Raw genomic sequence first — 19,556 nt, forward strand, 5'->3', positions numbered from 1 at the left:
TGTCAGTCAACCCACCAGCTCTCAGTTCCGAGAGCCCTAGACAGAGGGTTTGGAAGACAGAGGAGGAGCGAACCTCCTCCCTCTAGATAAGCGTGACCCCATTATTTCCTTCCTTCTTGCTTCCCTTGGAATTTAAAAAATATCTCACAGGGACTGTGCCCTGGGGCGAACCCGGGGGAGGTGGGGTGTTCCGGGGCCGCCCCAGAGCCCACCGACACCAACCTGGCAGTGGTGATGTGCCCGCTGGGGTGTAGGCTGGCCCCCACTCCGTCTGGTTTTCTGGCTCAGTGGAGAAGTCTAGGGGTACTGTCGTCATCTCCTCCTCCGAGGGGAGCACAGCCACACCTGGTGCCACTTGGCTGACAATCCGGTCCTCCATGTCGGGGGGCAGTGTGGGGATGCCACCCTCCTCTTCTCCTGGAGAAGGCAGCCTGGAGACAGCTGAGGGGACACGGGAGGGTGAGGGTGTCTCCTTCCAACTGGCCCACAACGGCTGGCCCTTCCTGAGGGAGACAAGGGGCTGCCAGGCCACCCTCCGCCCCCATACCCATGGGGGTGGCTCTTGGCCTGTTCACTGGTCATTCCCGCTAGCTGGACAGCCCCAGTGGCACTGGCCACTCATGCACGTTAGGGCTGGCATTGCCACCTCAGGCTCCACCGGCCTGGCCAGGCTCTGTGTAAAGGCATATGTGCAGAAAATCACTTTGTCTCTCAAAAGCCGCCTGAGACAGGCTGTTTCTATCTCATTTGCAGACGGGGGCACAGGACAGTGGCTTATCAGTAGCGGCCTAGTCTTTGATTCAGTGTTGAGCTCCAGGCACATGCCCTCAGCTTGCGCTGCGGCCTTTCCTGGGGATGAAAATGGCGCTTCCAGGAGGCTGCCCGCATGGGAGGGGCGAAGGCAGGCTTCATTGAGTGGGGTAACCCTTCCAGTTTAGGGGAACCAGCAAAATGGGGAAGGGGGAGGAAGCCCAGCTTCTCCCATTATACAGAGACTGAGTTCACTGGGGTGGAGGGGCTGGGGGTGCAGGGGCTGGGAGTCCTGGGAGGTAACTGGTTTGGTGTCTGCTCTCTGCTCGCATCTGGGAGGCCGAGTTTGGGGCAGGAGCCTAATTGTCCTTGGGGACTGGCCTTGGAGCCGGTGGAATTTTCTTTGAATTGGCCTTTAAAAGGTGACCCTGCTAGCCTGGAGGCTCAGGGCTTTTGTAGCTTTATTTTGAAATGACAGATACACAGGAAATTACAAAGGCACTCAGTGTTGATATCTAGCCCGCGAAATACAGCCCACATCGTCACTATAACCCATGGTCCCGTCCGAGTGCACAGAACCGAGCCCCTGTGAGAACTGTCCAATCAGAGCCCAGCAACACCCTAGCCACGCCCGCTGGGCCTTGACAAGGTCACACTCAAGCTCCAGGTGGGTAGTGATGGCTGCAGGCGTCCTCAATCAATTAAAAATGCGAATTGCTGGTGCTTCATGAAGAATAATGGAATACTCTAAATTCATCCCCCAAATATTCAATAGTGGGAGTTTGACAAGGACATACATCTTAAGACAGTATGTATAAGTGTGTGTTATTTATCTAGAATAAAACTAACTCATCAGTCATTTACCATGTCCCAGACATTATGCTAAGTGTTATCCAAGTTAACCTGCCCTCTGAAGTAGGGACTATCACAGTGTATCAGTACGTCATAGTAGCAGAGAACAGAGAGGTTAAATCACTTGCCCAGGGTCACACAGCTACTACACAGCATAACTCAAATTCAGTTCTGCCTGATTTTAGAGCCAAAGTTCTTACTCTTTTCCACTTGCCTCTGGGGAACTTTAGAAGGATGTATTTGCCTTGAGGTCAAAGCTTCAAGGTCAAGCTCAAGAGCTGCCCCAGAGGGACAGATGTTTTCCCTCTTGCCCTGATGGATGGGGACATTGGAGGGGGACAGGAGGGATGAGCCCAGAGGAGTTGCCCCTTCCCTCAGGCAGAAGGGGGCTGGAGAGGGGTGGGGGCACATACCTCGGAAGCAGAAGGCGTGGTGGCGGGACAGAGGGTCCGGGAGGCCTGTCTGGTTGGGGTAGAGGTAGATGGTTCTTACGCCTGGCTTGTCCCCGCCACAGGCGGGCCTCGGGGTGACGATGGGATAGCGGACAGTGCCGTCCGCCAGCCAGCCAGCATAGCACTTGTCCAGGCCGAGGCTCCAGGCGGCGTAGAGCTGGCCGGTGGAGGCCAGCGTGGCGTTGTGGGACTCACAGAACTCCAGTGCTTCCTGGAAGGTGAACTGCTCCGGGCGAGTGGCGAAAAACACCTCCCCTGGGGGAAGAGCAGGTGGCGGGTGACCCTTCATGCCCACAGCCAGAGCAGCCTCTGCTCACCCAGCCTCTCTCCGCTAACAGGCACCCCCAGCCCCCGGTGCTCCCTGACACCACAGCACTTTTCTGGCAGCGCTGCAGCCTCCCACTTCCTGTAGCCCACGGGGTGGGGCCAACAGCCTCTGGTGTGGGGGTGGGTCCCAGAAATGCACTGGGGAACGGTGTGATTTGGGGGAATGAAGTGCACATTGATTGAACACCTACTTGTACCAGGTGCTTTCAGACATGCAATTTCCTACCCAAAACATCTATAATAGGAGCATGAACCAGCTCCATTTGCAGAGGAGGAAACTGAGGCCCAGCGAGGCCAAGTAAGTTGCTCTGGGTTCACACAGGGAGGGCAGTGCTGAGATCGTCTGACCAGCATTCCCAACACTGGAGCCAGTGGATAGTAATTTGGTGACTTTAATTGAAATGAAATAGAACCAGGCCCGTGGTCAGGAGGCTTGGGCGCCGCTCCGTCCAGCAATTGGGAGGACTCTGGCATCTGACTCTGCACGGGGTCCACTGGCCACCAGACAGAGGGTGCAAATTACAGCTATACTGAGTACATGAGCTCACTGCTTTTTAAAGGAACCCCAGGGTCCCTGCAGCGCTGGGGGTCCAGGAGGCAGAGAGGACTCTGCCGAGAGGGGCTGGGCGCCTTTCTTATGCTGGCTTCTCCCTGTGGGGTGGGAGTGGGTAGAGACCCCCGCTCTTTGCCTCCCCTGAGCCCTGCCGGCACTTGAGAGCCTGTACCCTCCAGCTTGTCCACGTAGCAGTAGACGTCATAGGTTTCTGATGGTGGACGCACGCCGTAGGTCCTGACCCCAGGGCTGCTGTCCTTGTCACCCACACATGGGGTCCGTGGGCTCACAATGGGGTATCTGCAAAGGGAGCAGGCAGGAGGGGTGGATGAGAACCTTCTGGGGGTGCAGAACCCCGGGGGGGGGTGGGCTGGGAGTACATTCAGGGGCTTGGGCAGGGCAGGACTTTGGTGGTCTGAGGGGGTTCAAAACAGGAAGGACCCCTTCATGCAGAGACTGGCAGATGATGGGGGTGGCTGCGGGGTTCCTGGCTTCCGAATAGAGCCTGCTGCATGGAAAGGCACTCAGGCAAGCTGGAAGGACAGAAGGGTTGAGGAGGGGCTTCCTCCTGTATCTTGGGGGAGATGACCGAGGACTAATGCCACCAGGGGTCCTTTGCACCCGCTCAGAATAGGCCCCCTTCTGGGGAGGGATGAAGGAGCAGGCAGGGACTCACTAGTGAATTACTGGGACAGGCATTGCTCCCCACGCCTCTCCACACCAAGCCCCTCACCTGACGGTCTGGTCCTGCAGCCAGCCGGCGTCACACTGCTCGTAGCCGGCCTCGTAGGCGGCCTGCAGCTGCTCGGGCGAGGCCATGCGTGCCCCCGTGCGCAGGCAGGCCTGCTGGGCCTCCTCGAAGGTCAGCGAGTAGCGGGTGGATCCCGGGCGGTAGTGGAACACAACCCCTGGGTTAGGGAGGCGAAGACAGAAGGCACAGCACGCTCAGGGTATGAGCAGGGACACCGCATGGGGGCCTGGCTCTTAAGGCCTCATGGGGAAGGAGGGAGCTCTGGCCCCTTGAAGACGGCCTCCTCTTCTCCCTCCTCTTCCTCCTTCTGAGCCTATTTCCAGCAAGTTGTCTCCCTCTGCTTGTTCAAACTGCTCCCCTGAATCCCACATTCCTGAGAGCCTCTGGGACTCATCCGCCCCCCAACTCTCCTGGCTGGAACTTGTCCGCCCCCTTACACTTTAAAGCAAATGCCCTTTCTCTTACTATAAAAAGGGTAAATGCTCATTACAAAGCATCTAGGAAATACAGAAAGGAAAGGGAAGAAACACCCCTTGGTTTTGCATCCCCCTGGCCCAGGAGCGGACCCCTGGAGGTGGCTGCAGGGTTGTGTGGGGGGCACTGAGCACATCTGGGGATGGATGTATGGCGTTTGCCAGATTCCCAAGCAGCTGGACCCATACCGTGAAGAGACCTGGGTCCAGCGTCCCTCCCCCATGCCATCCACCTGCCGCATTTGGCTGGGCACTGCCCTCTCTGACATTTCCCTGGCCAGCTGTGAGTCCCCAGTGTGAGTCTGTCTCATGCTTCATGTCCTGTCCTGTGTTGGATGCTCCTCTGTCCACTGGACCCTCCCCCATGGTGGCCAGAGGGCTCTCTCCAGTGCTGGGCCTATCTGGGGCCTCCAGCCCTCACAGGCATGACCCCAGAACACCCCCAAGATTCCTCCTCCCTTAAACGACACTCATCTGGGCGATTCAGGCTGAATCCACTTTGTGGCACTATAGGCGCAACAGTGGACAGCCTTGCCCATCTGCCCTCCTGGCCCTCATGGAGGCCCTGAATTCTGTTCCTATTTGGGGATTTGATTCAGGGAGCAGCTGGGCTCCCCGTTCCTCCAGACATTTATGAAGCACTGGAAGCATCATCATTCCAGAATGGAATGGGAGGGCTGGAGGGGACATGTGACCCTGGGCTGTGGCTAGTGACAGCCACTCAGGTCTACACTCATGTCCACAGAAGCCACCATCCCAACACAGCGACTTCCTGTCACACCTGATCTGTGGCCATCGAAGCTACTTTCACATATTGTAAGTCATGAAATAAGTTTCTCCTGACTTTCTCCACCAACTGCTTGGAAAATGAAAACCATTCTCAGTTCACAGGCTGAATAAAAACAGGTTTGAGCTGGTTTGGGCCCTCGTAGTTTGCCGACCCGACCTGGCAGACCAGCGCTGTGAGAGGCCCAGACACCGGACAGCAGTTCTCGAGAGGCTCATTCTGCGTAGGAGCCTGCTGGGGTGAGGCCAGCCCCTGGGGTGAGGCCAGCCCCTACACCCCCTTCACTTGCACCCAGCAGCACCCTTACCTGAAACACACCTGGTCCCCCCTGCCAGTGCGGTCCCTGGAGAGCGATACTTACCCCCTGGCAGTGGTGGCTGCCCAGGGACCTCGGCTGCCCCCGGGGCTGCGGTCACCTGCACCACCAGGTCCTCGCTGGTGAAGGCAGTGGCAGGGTGGGGCGTGGGCTCCTCAGAGAAGTCCCAGGGCCTGCTGTCCACCCCGGTCTCGTTCTCGGCCTCGGGGAAGGTCGTGGCCCACAGGTCGGGAATGAAGGTGAAGGGCTCCTCGGGCCCCAGGACAGTGGGGGGGACCTCGAAGATGGGCTTCACCGTCAGGATCACGTTGCCTCGGGCCTCCCCCTCGGTGGTGTTCCCGGGCAGGGGCAGCTCCAGGTCGGGCCAGGTCACTGTTTGGATGGTGATGTCCTCTTCCCCTCCAAGCCCGAAGAAGTTTTCTGGGATGTCAACAAAGTCTTCACCTAGGGTGGAGGACAGAGACATGCCTTAGGGGGTCTGCCGGGCCTGGACTCCCCCTGGTGGGGGACGGGGGGCGCAGCTGTGAGCCTGGCACCTGGCAAGGCCCTGGTATCTCAGGCAGGACCGGCATCTGTCCATTAGATGGAGAGACGCCCCAGTGAGGCTGGGGGCCTCGACCTTCCCCCACTGCACCCTAGGGGTACAGAGCCTGATTCAAACTCCAGGAGACACACCTGACTTTACACTTGGACCCCCGCCTGATCAAGGCTGGTGAGACAGGCTGGGTCTGCTGAAGCCTCCAGAAACTCAAGCTCTTGTTAGCACCCGGGAATATGGGGTGGGGTGCTAAGAGGTTCAGGCAGCCAGTGGCCTCTTGGAGGGGCAAGCATACCCCCTTCCCAAGACCTTTGGCTCTGGGCCGTTTCGTGCCGTGACCCCCTTCGGGCCCCACCTGTGTAACAGATGGCGTCGTAGCGGGAGGAGGGGTCCGGGTAGCCCGTCTGGTTGGCGTGCAGGTAGACCGTCCTCACGCCCAGGAGGTTGCCCCCGCAGTTGGGCCGGGCCTTGGAGATGGGGTAGCGCACGCTGCGGTCGGCCAGCCAGCCCGCGCTGCACATGTCCATGCCGGCCTGCCAGGCCAGGTAGAGCTGGCCCGTGGTGGCCAGCCGGGCGCCCAGCCGCCGGCACTCATTGGCTGCCTCCTGGAAGGTGAATTTCTCCGGGGACGTGGCATAGAAGACCTCACCTGCGGAGGACATGCTTGGTGAGGCCCCTCCGCCCCTGCCCAGCGTCCCCGGAGAGGCCTGGCCCTGTGTCTGAGCTCGGCCCTGCCTCCACCGCTGTGGGCTGTGCTGGTGTCCCAGAGCAGGGGCCAAGAGACACAGCCCGCGTGGCGAGGAAGCGGGGTCGGGACAGAGCAAACGGGAGGCCGCGAGCTCCTGCCCTGTCTCGCGGCTCACCCGGGACCTCCCGCGCTCAGGCGCCCAGGCAAGCCGCCACTCAAGACGAATCCTTCCAAAAATTCAAATGCTCATCGGACGCTGACCCTTCAGCGCAGTGGTTCCCAAAGTGAGTCTCTGGGCAAAACAGGGCACACAGACTTGTTACTTAATCGACGGGCTGGGGGTGAGGCAAGGCGTGCGCGGGCTTGGGCTGTCTCCTGGGCTCAGGACGAGTCAGCACCACTGCCCTCCTGCCTGGCCCTGGGAGAAACAGCCCCGTGGGGAGTGGGGTCCAGAGCCTGGAAAGGCAAAAGGGGTGAATGGTGCAGATGGAGAAGGGGTGACATCTGCCCACTGGGCAACAGGAGCAGCTCTGACCGTGACCCCAAGAGTCCCCATAACAGGAAGAAGGACCCAGTGTCCTCCCCAAGCCCCAGGGAATGGCCCGCAGGGTGCTGGGAGACAGGGAGGGGTGTCCTCAGTGGGGGTGACAGGCTGGGCTGGGCCTGTCACTGGGGGCGGCCTGGCTGGCAGGACATGTGACAAGCACCCCTGAGCCCGGTGGTGACAGCTGACAGCACCTGGACCACCGAGATCCTCTCCAGAGTGGACAGAGGGGGCCAGACCAAGGTCCCTTCCCACACCCACTCCTTCCCTCTCGATCCCTGCTGAGCGTAGTCCAAGGGGGGCCGTGAGTGGTGTCCTGGATTGCTCCTGCCCCAGAGGCAGCCCGTGGAGCTCAAGGACCTGGGGTGAAGGGCCAGGAAGGGTGGGTGGGGAGGGCGGCTCACCCTCCATCTCCTCCACGAAGCAGTACACGTCGTATGTCTCATTGGTGTCTCGGACGCCATAGGTCCTCACACCCGGAAACTCGTCCTTGTCCCCATAGCAGCCTTCCCTCGGCGTGTGGATGGGGTACCTGCCAGGGGCCCAGAGGGGAGTGTGACACTCCGGCCACAGAGGGCCCCAGGCCTGTGCCCTTGGGCCCTCGCCCGCGAGAGAAGACTCAGCCGCCTGGGCCAGTGTCTCCCGGCTGGAAGCCCGGTGGCCTCACCTGACCGTCTGGTCCGCCAGCCAGCCCGCGTCGCACTGGTGGAAGCCGTCCTCGTAGGCGGCCTGCAGCTGCTCGGGCGAGGCGATGACGGCGCTGTTCTGCAGGCAGGCCCGCTGCGCGCGGTCGAAGTCCAGGGTGTAGCGCGTGGAGATGGCTCTGTAATGGAACACGACGCCTGCAAGACACGCGGGCACGGTCAGCATGCCTGGCTCCAGCCCCCACACCTCGTCCTGTCCGAGGGACCCCGGAGACACGGGCCGGGACCTCGGCTGGGCCCCCTCCCCACACAGGTCGGCCATCTGCCTCTGCCGGAACGCCCACGTGGGAAGCTCAGTGCCCCTCAACGCGTCCGCTCGGAACAGCCAGGTTCATTCTGAGCAGGCGAGATCTTTGGATTGAGCTAAAAGCTTCCCCCTTGTCACTCCAGACCTCCAATTTTCTTTAGGGGATGAGGTCCTTATAATCCCAAGCATCCTTTTGGGGGCGCACCATTTAAGGCACACCCAGGAGGGGCCTGTCTTGGACGGAGCCTCCTACTGGGAAAACTCCAGTGCTGCCCGCTGCCAAAGTCCTGAAACCCACCGAGGACCCCGTCTTGTCCCCAGGCCATGGGGAGAAAGGGGACAGGGGTCATCATCTCTTCCTTTGGCTTCTGGAACGAAGGGGTGGAGGTAGGGAGGGAAGAGACCCCGGGATGAAGAGTTAGGGCAAGGCTGTGGCTCACAGCTGGGGAACTCCAGGCATACCATCTCCCTTCCGCTGCTTGTCTATAAAGTGGGGCGACGACCGGGCACCCCATGCTGCAGGCCTGCTCTGAGGCCCCCTGACGAGTGGCCAGCCCGCGGGGTATGGCATCAGCAGCTCCGTGTTACAGAGGTGGCACCAAATGAAAAGGCACTTGACGAAGAGCAGACCGCAGGCCGCCTGGGCGAGGGTGCCCTTCCGGTTCTTTCTGCAGGGCGCGCAGGGGAGGCCTCACCTTTCACCATGACCTCCAGCGTGGCCTGGCTGTCCTCCACGCCGTGCACCACCTCGCAGCGGTAGACGCCCGAGTCGTTGGAGCGCACGTTCTGGAGCTCCAGGGTGGCGTCGCTGGGGATGGCCGGGTAGTTGAGCAGCGAGGCCTTGTCCTGGTAGGCGCTGTGCACCCGCACCTCCCCCTCCGTGGCCACCAGCAGCACCAGCTCCTGGTCCTGGGAGATGCGGCTCCACTTGATTCTCGGGGACAGGGGGGCGGTGTTGGGGGCGGTGGTCACGGGGTGCATGGGGTCGATGAAGTAGCAGGGGATGGTGAGGGAGCTCCCTAGCAGGACCCGCAGCGGGGATGGCTCCGGTATGCTCACGCTCAGCGAGTTCTCAGGGTCTGTGGGGGCAAGGTGGGTTGGGGGCAGAGGGTCAGGGCCGAGGGAGGACCCCAGCCCATCTGCCCCTCTGGAAATGGAAACGCGGTTTCCGAGAGACCCGCATCCAGTGTGTGTGCTTGAGTCCCCAGGGGGTGCTCTGTACCGTAGGGCACTCCCAGGTAGCCTTGCAAATCCCTTTCCAGAGCAGTGTTCCCCAAGAACCCCTGGTCTCTCCACCTCCAGACACAAACTGTGGAGCCAGAAGTGGCTGCCAGGGAGGAGCAGAGAAACTGCAGCAGCCAAATGACTGCTCAAACTGGGGTACGTGGGACATAGAGTAACCAGGACCATCTTCCTAGAGGGGGAGTTTGACAAGAGTTTGGGAACAATGATTTGTGGGTGAGAGAAAACCATGATGGAGAAGAAAAAACATCCACACAACTTTGAAAGCTCAGATACAAGACTTTAAAGATGTGCCCATTGAGGAGGTCAACAGCAGGCTGCACCCCAAACCGCTCCCTTCTGTGTCTGGGAATTGGGGATCCTGGAGGAGAAGCACCAGTGCTCAGATATTTGTCTGCAAAGGGTTAGTCGGGGGGTGGGGGTGGGATAGATTGGACGCCCCTAAAATCATGGCATCTGGGTGGAAAACCCAGCCTGTTTATTAAATCCTGTTAGAAGCAAAAGATCTTCCTGGAAAAGGAAGAAACGACTTTTGGGAAAAACAGCACCTTCCAGTGGGGCGAGTGGCCTGGTGAGAGGCGGGGATGGGCGATGTGCGGGCGCTGGGCAAAGGGTTCTTGCGGAAGCCCATGTACCCCACGTGTGAATATTTTGAAGTTATAAATCAAACCAACAGATTGTGAAATGAAATCTCTTATCTCTTCCCACTTGACAATACTACCTTTCAGAACGAAAAGCCAGATGTAAATATTGAATTTTTGAATTTCTTAGCATTTTGCATTGGGATGTGGGGACCAGTTGGGGGCCGGGGAACCAGGGCCCCTGCTTTTCCCACCTCAGCTGTCCACCGCCCATAACAGTCACCCTTTAACTTGTCCCTTGGATCTAGGGTGCGATCCCCGCACAAGACCAGACCCAGAAGAGCACTGGAAGGAGCTGGGACTCACTAGGCTAGGGAAGGCAGGAAATCCTGGGTATTAGAGTACGGTCTAAAGGGGTGGGGGCTTAGATGAGAGGCACACTGGCTCTTCAAGCTTCAGAGGATTTCTGGGGGGCTTCTCAATCATGAGGCCCAGTGCAAGGGCTCCTCTGCTCATTAGGGGTCTGTGGGGTTTGTTCATTTGGTCCAGGGCTCAATGGTCAGACCTTGACCCAGCGTCTGCCACATGCAGGAGACCAGGCTGGGAGCTCCCCAAAAGGCAAGGGCTGTCTGATTTGTTGGGGCGTCTTACGATTGTTCTGGGGATTTTCGCTTGGCATTCCAGGGGGGACCCTTGCACCCCTCTGGAAGACCTTTGCTGTTCCCCAACCCCGAGCTCAGCGTGCGGCGGTTCTAGGTGAGACCTGTGGTAGGCGGGCGCCCGCTGGGAGCTCTCCTCCACAGAGGTTCATCCTAGGGGCGCCGCCAGGAGGGCCCCCAGGTGGATGCGTGTGTCCACAGCACAGCCCTTTCCCACCAGGGCGCTGCTGCCGTCAACAGGAGGGGGGCAGAGCCAGCAAAAGACACGCAGGGGTCCCCCACCCTTGGAGCAGCAGCACCAAGTTCGGGACCCGGTACAAACCCCCTACTCAGCGCCCGCGAGTGGGGACACGCGGCAAGTCCTCACCTGAAACATCTACTGAGACAGCAGCAGCGACGGCCCTCAGAGTCACCAACACCAGGAGTAAAGTGGTCATAGTTCACCTGTGGGGGCAGGGCAGAGACATCAGGCCCAGACGCGCTGGGGGTGGGGGCAGAGGTGGGGAGGCTGCCTGGGGTTCATGAGATAGTCCCTCAGGAATCCTCTTCCCGCAAAAGCGCCCCAGGTGAGTGGCAGGTGGCAGGCCACAGGCATCAGGCTGCAAGCATGCCCTGGCTGTTCCAGGGACCCAACTTCCCACACCGAGGCTCATCTAACGGCCCTGTAAGGGTCGCCCTTGTCCACCTGACTGGGCCAGGCATGTGGCCAGTCATTATTCCCAGGTGTGGGCGGTGGTGTTTTTGGCTGAGGTGGGCACGCGGGTGGACTGAGGAAAGCGGGCGGGCCTCGCCCCACCCTGTGAAGACACATCACCAGGCCCAGCCTGCAGCAGAGCCTGTGCCTCCTGCCTGACGACTTTCACCTGCCTTTGGCCCCCACCTGAACTCCTCCAGGTCCTGGCCATCCCCCCCGGCCGGCCCTGCCAGCTCTCCAGGTCGAGCTCCCCCGGGGTCTCCCCGCTCGGGAGCCAGGTCCTTAACCTTGTATGTGAGGACTGTGAGGGCTGGGGCCTGCAGCTCTTTCAAGCCCCTGCGACCAGCCCCAGGGCCGAGGGGAGGTGGAGGTGCTGCCCTCTCCCCAGGCCTCAGGGACCCGTGCGCCCACACAAGGCCCGCCTGTTCTCCCTCACCCACCTCTGTCGGGAGGCTCAGGCGTGTCTGCGAGCATGCCCGTCCCGCTCGGAACAAGCCTGACTTTGTCCGCAGGGCGGCCTCTGGCTCTGTGGGCTCGGCCGCTGTTTTCCCCTCGGCCTCTGCCGAGTGAGGAGGGAGTGGGCTGGGGCAGGGGTGGAGTGGGGAGAGAAGCTAATTTTATTTCTTCTTTTTTTAAAGATAAACTTTGGGATAGAAATATCACAGTAAATATGCTCTTGTTTGTGTGTGTTTCCTCAGCTGTAAAGAAAATAGGGAGAAATTCCACCCTGTCTGGGGTCCAAACGTCTCTCGGACTCACTGAGTCTTTTATGCGAGGGGTGGCCTCTGCCAGGCGGCCACAGGGGCCCTTTCTCTGCAGGGAGCAGAGTCGGGGCCCACTCTGCGGGGTGGGGAGGACAGAGTGGAGCTCAGCATGGGAGGGGCAGGAGCACCCAGCACGAAGTGGGAGAGGAGCATGGGGAAGAGCACGGTGTGGACGCCGGGTGAAGACCGGGTGTGCAAGGAGCTGCTGTAGGACCGTGTGTGTGTGTGTATAGTGTGTGCACACAGGTGTGTGCATGTATAGCGTGTCCACACAGGCATGATTAGTGTGTACACATAGGTGTGTGCATGTATAGTGTGTACACACCGCCATGTGCTTGTATGGCATGTATACACAGGCATGTGTGTACACCGCAGGTGTGAGGGTGTTTGCGTGCCCACATGTACAAGCACGTGCAGCCGTGCATGCATGTCTGCACTAGTGTGCATGTTTATGTGCACACCCCTGTGTGTGAGTGTGCAGGCACGTGCACGTGCTGCAGAGCCAGGACAGGAAATCCTTCTACCCCGTGCCTGCCAGGCTTCGTGCCTCGCTGCCAGCCCTGTGGACCATGGTCTCTACTCCCTCAGGCGAGGGGCCCGAATGGGCAGCTCATCCACTTGCCTGGAGCAACTCTTCCAGCACAACATGCAGGACACCCCAGGCCTGCCCAGTCCTGGCCCATCCCTTCTTCTGTAATAACACGGGCCCCTTCACCAGGGAGGACAGAACGCAGGAGCCTGCCAGGCGGCCCTCCCCAGGCAGGAGTGTCTCTGGTTCTGGGTGCTCGGGCCTGGTGCTCAGCAGCTCCCGCAGTGCCTCCCTCCTCCCTGTGTGAGCATCAGGGGCTGAGTCAGTGACTGTGTGGAGGACTCTTTTCGTGGGCTGAGAGTTGGACTAGATGACTTTCTACAGGGGGCAAAATTGCTTTCGTTTCAAAACCAGCCTCACTGCGTGACCAAACATTTGAAAGAGGGAAGCAGACCCAGGTCTCTACGCCCCAGCCTGAGCCAGCTGTGCCTGGCGGCGACGGGTCTCCTTCTAGGCTGTCCTGAGGCCACTGCTGTGGTTCAGAGTGTCCTCTCGGCTCCTGCCACCTAACCTGGGGCCCTTCAGAACCGATGACTGTGGGGTTTCACCATCCCGACCTCCCCAGCGGGGGCCCCCCCAGCTGGAACCTGCCCTCAGCGACCATGCAGATAGGCCCACTTCCCTTTCCTGGGACCCAAGAGTGTCCTCCAGGGCCCCAGGCCCCCTCCTGCCTGCTGCTCCATCATCCAGACATTCCGGCTCCTTCAACTGGCCCCTGTAGCTCCCAGATGGCTCTTCCTCCAGGAGCCACAGGTCAGGGCTTAGCAGACTTCAGTGACCATCAAGTCCAATACCTTCCTCTTTCAGGGGAGGAGACCGAGGCCTGGGGAGGGACGTGACTGGCCCAGGGCCACACGTCGTCTTGTTCCTCCGTCTCCCTGGTCCATCACAGAGAGAGGGCCGCCAGGGAGGAACCATCGGCCCGGGCCTCCTGTGTGGGGCTGGGCTAGGGACTGACCTCAGCGTCCACAGGCCTCTGAGGGGCCAGGGCATCTCAGGATGCGGACTGCTGGTTTGGGAACTGACAGCGGTGCCTACGGACTCTGGTGGGTCAGGACAGCACATGGAAGCCCAGAGGTGTGAGCAGCAGCCTGGGCCTTCCAGGGGTGCTGGGGAGAGTGTGGGGGCTGCCGCTGGCTTGTTTCCCGGCCAGAGCCAACTTCCAACACGTCCTCCAGCCCCGTGTCCCTAACGCCACAGGGAGGGGTCTCCAGGGCACAACCACGGCGGGGAAGCAGGGAGCACGAGCCAGACTTCGTTTTTTCACCCTTTCTGAGACCGGGTTGACCTATGCGCTACTGGGCCCTTAAACCCCACGGGGTCACATCCATGAGGATTTTCTAGTAAACAGACGCCGTGGACAGGGGTGTGACAGAGGCCGTCCAGTGCCTTGGGGCGTCTTCTCCTGTTAGGGTTTTCTTGTCAACGTTTCCCTCTGCCTAGCTGACTCTACTGTAAGAGTCCAGTCCAGAACGCGCCAGGTCTGTGTCCAGCCAGTGTGTGTGTGACCGATAATGCTTCCGGTCAGCAGCAGGCTGTTGGAGTTTTGGGGAGGCCTGCACTTCTCACCCCTGCATTGTTCAAGGTCAAATGTAAGACTAAACAAAGGTGAGCCTGGAAAAGGACGACAGGCAGATTTTCCCCATCCAATGAAGCCTTGTCCTCACTCCCTGCACCGCCTGCCTGAGGCCTGGGGGGGTCATAGGTGCTGAGCCTGAAGCCCTGGTTGTTTTTCATCAGGGCAGGGAGGCCACGGGCACCCCAGCAGCCCCAGCTTGGCAGGGCAGGCTCAGCCCCAGCTGGCGGGCTCAGGGCACTATGTATGGCCCCCTGCCCTCTGAGACCCCCTGGCCTTGCTCGGCTCCCCCAGGGTGGCTGCCTCCACAGCCACTCAGTGCACGACGTTCCTCCCGCGTCTGATGCACCACATTTGCAACTTGAGGTTGAACATCAGGCCTTAAGTTAGAGACAAAATCCCTCTGTATTAACTCACACAGTGCGGGGAGCAACAAAAAATGGTATTGGACTCCCACTTGTTGGATGAATGGTGGGTATTAGAATTTGGGGGGCTGGTGAGCCAGTAAGATTTGCAGATGACCACCTACAAACTTAGGAGTTGATTGGCGGGAACCCCCTCCTCACCATGGCCAGATTTTTTGATATCTTTAGTGGACTCAGTAGCCCAGAAAGCAGGAAAACATTTGGCGAAGCTTTGGCGAGAGTGGAGCAAGTGAGAGCGGAAATAATCAACAGTGAGGAAAAGCACGTGGAGAGAGAACAGGAGGGGACTCGAGGGGCCCCCAGCCTGAAACTCATTTGCAGGCTCGTCTCCCTCTTTTCTTGTCCCTCGTGGACTCAAGGACAAGGTCCACCCTACATCTGTGAATGAAAGCAGCGGCCTGTGCACTTACATTGGGGTTTTAAACCCAGTAGAGGGAGAGACAGACCCCCACCAGCATCACAGTGGCCAGAGGGACCCACACGGCGGCTGCTGGGTCTCCACACATCTGAGCAGGGCTGGTGCGATGGTGCAGGGGGCAGCCCCGGGAGGCAGACTCCAGACCTGGCTCTGACCTAGTTCACTGGGGGTTCATGAAAGCCCCAGCTTCCCGGCTGTAAACTACTGCACAGTGCACGTGCCACCCAGAGCCTGAGGTCATTCTGCAGGTGCCAGCCCTTTCTGTACCTCCTCTTCCTCCCTGTCCTTATTCTCGCTCTGTCTTTTTCCATTTTGTGGATGTCCTCATTCCTATTTTATTACTTGCCCTGTCAAAGCTTCTCTGCGTCTCTAAGTGCCAGCTCCAGTCCTGGGGGGGCTGGGGGGGCTGTGACCTTGGGGTAGAACGAGCCATGTCTCACCTCTCCTAACATTTAGGGACCAGCTCATCTCCTTGTTCTGCTTCAAGAGCCCGGACAACATTCTCGGGGAAGGTGCAAGCCCATGGGGCTGCATGGCCCCCCAGCCCTGATGTGCTGGGGAAGAGATGGGGGTGTGGGTTGCAAAGAGGGGAACAGTAAGGTTGTATGGGTCCCGCCCTGGTTTTTGAGGAGTTCCAGGAGGCTCTGCGGGATGACGTGGCTCAGTGTGCAATTGGGAGAAGAGAAGAAGTCAGGCCATGACACAGGCCCAGAGGGTGACACACCTACAGGTCACCTGTGTCACCTGGGACTTGAGGCTCTCTGCTAACATGGTCTCTGCTGAGGCGGACTCGGCCTGACAGTGCCCTATTGAGGCCTCCACTTGGGTCTGGCCCTTCCTTGCCCCTCTCTCCTTGTGCTCACAGTTTATTCCTTCCAGAAGGTTCTGCATCTGACCTAGCCATAGCTTTCTTTGAGCTCCAGCGCAAATGCTCCCTCCTGGAAACTCCTCCCAGGGGAGGTCTGAGCAATCTTGCTACCCTTGTCCCTTTTGTTCCTTGTTGCCATCACCATTTTATTCATGAGCTTGTGATTTGGGAGGGAGAGGAGCGTGGGGGGCGGGGGCAGGGCGGTATAATGTGGTCACCTTTCATGGGCACATATGACCTTGACCCAATTCTTGAACCTCTTGGAGGCTCAACATCCTATTCTAAAGTGCTGACAATTCAGAAGCTACCACAGAGAACAGACTCTCCTTCCCAAATGGTGTCTGATGGGCTCCTCCCGGCTGAGGTCACGGCGGCTCGTCACACACGCACTGCGAGGACCATGGAGCACCTAACAGGGCCCCGAGAGCAGTGTCTGCACGGCGGCCCCTTGCCAACACATGCCCACTTAGCAGAGCTGCTCCCCAGTACAACGGACGCCTAAATCTGCAGCAACGCGCCATGCGGTGGTCACTGGGCTGCGGTGAGAGCAAATGATGGGGTCGCCCACCCCAGCCTGGTTAACTCAGTGCTCGCTCTTGGTGTTCGCCCTGACTGGGAGGAGATGCGGGTTCAGATAAAACCGTGGACTGAGAAGGAAGATTCTGAAGTTCCCATTGGCCTCTTTGGTCACACAAGACGGGTGACAAGGGCCCCCAGTCACAGAGCGAGGGCAGCCGGCCCCTCTCCACCCTCAGCCCCGAGAGTAACCTACGTACGGCAGAACCAACTCCTACTGTGGTTTCATGGATATTCGAAGGATTTCCTTTACGAAGGACCTACTGTGTGCCAAGCTGCACGTCATGGCATTTTACATCCTTAAAGCAACCTTGCAAAGATAGGGATGGCTTTGTTTTCCAGTGAGATGACAGCTCAGAGAGGTTAAGTAACTCGTCTGAAGCCACACAGATGGTAAGTGGCTGAGTTTGGTCTGGAACCCAGGTCTTACAGCTACAAATTCCACGATTTTTCTCAACATCCTCAGCCTCTCGACATTCATTCGCCTTACTCTTCCATTATTTAGTCAACAAACGTATTTCAATCTGGGAAAAAGGGGGTGTTTGCATGCAACGTCAGGCCCAGAGAGCTTTAGGGATGGGTCTTCTCATGAGAGAAGGAAACCCAGTCTCTGCTCCCGCTCTGGCTAACGCAGGCCCAGTGTTTAAGAGGAGGGTCCCGGGCCAGATGGAGTGCACTGCTGGCCTGTCCCAGCCCCAGGGGGCGTCCTGGCTCTCCCATCAGGAGCCAGGAGCCCTGCTGGACCCGTCAGTGGGGCCTTCCCCACATCCCCAAAAGTTCCATGGAGACATGGCAGCTTCTCCCCAAGGTCCTTCTGGCAAATTGCCCGAGGGCTCCAAAAAAGAAACCAGGTGGTCACTACACAAACCCTCTTTGGTGCAGCCTGAGCTGTGACTGCCCCTGCAACTTCCTGCCGGGGGTTTCAGGGTGTTTGGTCAAGAGCTCAAATGGATTGCTGGGGTGATCGGATGAGTGAGTCCTGATGAGGGCAGCCTTACCTCAGCCACTGCCTGCACGGGTGAGCGTTGTGCTGCTCGGGAGATTCTGGATCCAGCCGATTCACCTGAGAAGTGGGTGGAGCTCCCTGAGCGGGGCTGAGTATCCTCCCTGCCTGTGGGATGCCCTTTTGGCAGGCGGAGCACTGGCCACCTCCCTGCTGCCCATCGTGGAGGCGTAGGAAGAGGGGAGTGAGGGCAGGAGGCCCTTTCTGAACTTCGTCTTTGGAAATCAGCCCCAAGACCTGTTTCTGCCAGTGCGTCTTGTCCTGACCCCGGGGCAGACGCACAGGAAGCTTACACTGAGTGAGGCCTCCCTGAGGGCGTGGGCGCTAGGAACAGGGGAATTGGAGAGGGCAGACCCAGCTGGGGTACAGAAATATTTTAGGAGCCAGTCCTCTCTTCCTCTTTGGTCTTTTGGCCTTGACCCCTGATAAAGGTCCAGCTGGCTGACCAGTAGTGAAAAGACACAGCCCGCTCTTTATGGGGGGGAAGGCCGGGCTCCCTCTCATGTCACCTGGTTCTGACATCATTAGGATTGGAAGTTATAGTCCTTTCTGTTTGTTCATTGCCTGTGCCTGACCACAACATACGTATCTCACGAGCGCGGGGATTTTGATCTGTTTTGCTCACTGCTGAGCATCGTGCCTGCACACAGTAGGTGCACAATGAATTTCTGCTGAGTGAAAGAATGGCTAGCTCTTGACAAATAGGCACCTCTTGACAAATAGGCATGCCCCTTCTGGGTTAAGTCCCTTCTGGGTTAAGGCTGAGCTGCTCTGCCTGCTCAGCCCCAGAGGGCTTGGGGGGCCCTGGGAGGGTGGGGAACTCTGAGTGGGGATATTGGGGTCGCCAGGGGCAGCACACATGAGGCCCACGGAAATAGAGGAGCCCATTGAGGCTCCTCTCCTGCTAGGAGACCAGGAATGGGGCCTGGGGCCCCGCAGACATGGGGATGGCTACGGCGACAGCACTGGGGACCAGCCGGCACCTGGGAAGGCTGCACCTCCATGGGGCTGGGCAGGAAGCCGGCGGGTGGGGCTTCCAGGACCGGTGCTTCGGTCTGCCTGGACAGGGGGGCGCTTGTAGGAAGAATTCCGCGCAACTCCTGGAACTATCCCCTTCACGCCCCTCTCCCCACTCTCAACTGCAAGTTCCCAGTAAAACCAGGTTGAAGTGCAGAAGTGCAGGGCGCTAGCAAGGGCTCCAACCCGCCGCTGGGACTCTCTGGAAAGAAGCCTGGTGCTCGGCCCGCCCCTTCCTGGCCTCCGCCTGCGTCCCAGCCCTGGCACTTGGACGTCTTGTCTGCATTAATTTCAGACGTCGTGTAAATATCGGACCCGGGGTTTGGAAAGGCACGTCCTTCAGCCCAAACTTTCCATCAGGCACAAGCACCTTTCCCCAGGCAGGCATCTGGGTCCAGGGCTGAGTTCCCCTGCCCCCAGCCTGGCAATGGAGAGCCCCGTCTGCATCTGAGGGCGTCTGAGGAGGGCCGGCCCCACTGATTTCTCACTGTCGTCCCTGGGCAGGAACTGAGCTGGGTAAAGGGTTCTGGGATCTGCAGGTCCTGGTGGAAATGCCTGCTGGCCAGGAAGGGCCACAGCTGTTTGGGGGGTCCAGCTTGATTCCTGGGAAGACGGAGGGGGACCTGGTACCCAGGATGCTGCTGAAAGGAAGCAAGAGGCAGCTGGCCTAGTCAGCTCCAAAGTTTGGGGGCAGATGCCCAGGTTCTTGGAGCCAGGGGTATCTGATCCAGGGTCGAAAAGGAGGTGGGTTATTTGGAGTCAAACCTGATTTTTTTTTCTTTTTTGCTTCCCCACACCCACCCCCTTACCACACCACCCTCCCCCCCACAAGTGTCAAACCCGATTTTTTTGCATGACCCTATTGTAGCACAGGGGAGGACATCAGAGAGACCACCCACCCAGCCTCTTTGGGGTCCAGCTCTTGGCCAAGAGTTGATGGGCACCATAGACACAGTTCTCAGGAAATGCTCCCTACACTCATGGGGTTTCACATGTCATTTCAGGGGGCTAACTAATCCATTAGCCTTTGGCAGTAATGGATTAGTTTTGCCCAAAGGGAAGGTTGGCCCTTGTTTCCCGCACTCGGGGGTCACCTCAAGCCCGGGGACGTCCTGCCGCCAGAGTATCTGCCTGCCTGGGGGTGTGGGCCATAATGATGGTT

At 59.1% G+C, this 19,556-nt stretch overlaps 1 protein-coding gene across 2 annotated transcripts in view; it reads right to left on the reverse strand.

Moving 5' to 3' along the window:
* Positions 1 to 19,556, reverse strand: part of ACAN (aggrecan) — a 50,465-nt gene that overhangs the window by 17,728 nt on the left and 13,181 nt on the right. For both annotated transcript variants that reach the window (XM_037510007.2, XM_037510006.2), the window contains exons 3-12: positions 10,832 to 10,908; positions 8,678 to 9,061; positions 7,699 to 7,873; positions 7,436 to 7,563; positions 6,155 to 6,448; positions 5,307 to 5,705; positions 3,668 to 3,842; positions 3,107 to 3,234; positions 2,016 to 2,309; positions 223 to 441 (exon numbers count right to left, since the gene is read on the reverse strand). In XM_037510007.2, the coding sequence (XP_037365904.1) occupies positions 223 to 441; positions 2,016 to 2,309; positions 3,107 to 3,234; positions 3,668 to 3,842; positions 5,307 to 5,705; positions 6,155 to 6,448; positions 7,436 to 7,563; positions 7,699 to 7,873; positions 8,678 to 9,061; positions 10,832 to 10,901 (2,266 nt within the window). In that variant the 5' untranslated portion in view covers positions 10,902 to 10,908. The remainder of the gene's footprint in view (positions 1 to 222; positions 442 to 2,015; positions 2,310 to 3,106; positions 3,235 to 3,667; positions 3,843 to 5,306; positions 5,706 to 6,154; positions 6,449 to 7,435; positions 7,564 to 7,698; positions 7,874 to 8,677; positions 9,062 to 10,831; positions 10,909 to 19,556) is intronic.

This window comes from Talpa occidentalis, unplaced genomic scaffold (genome assembly GCF_014898055.3).
Source record: "Talpa occidentalis isolate TD23 unplaced genomic scaffold, MPIMG_talOcc4v2.1 talOcc4.14, whole genome shotgun sequence".
NCBI lineage: Eukaryota > Metazoa > Chordata > Mammalia > Eulipotyphla > Talpidae > Talpa > Talpa occidentalis.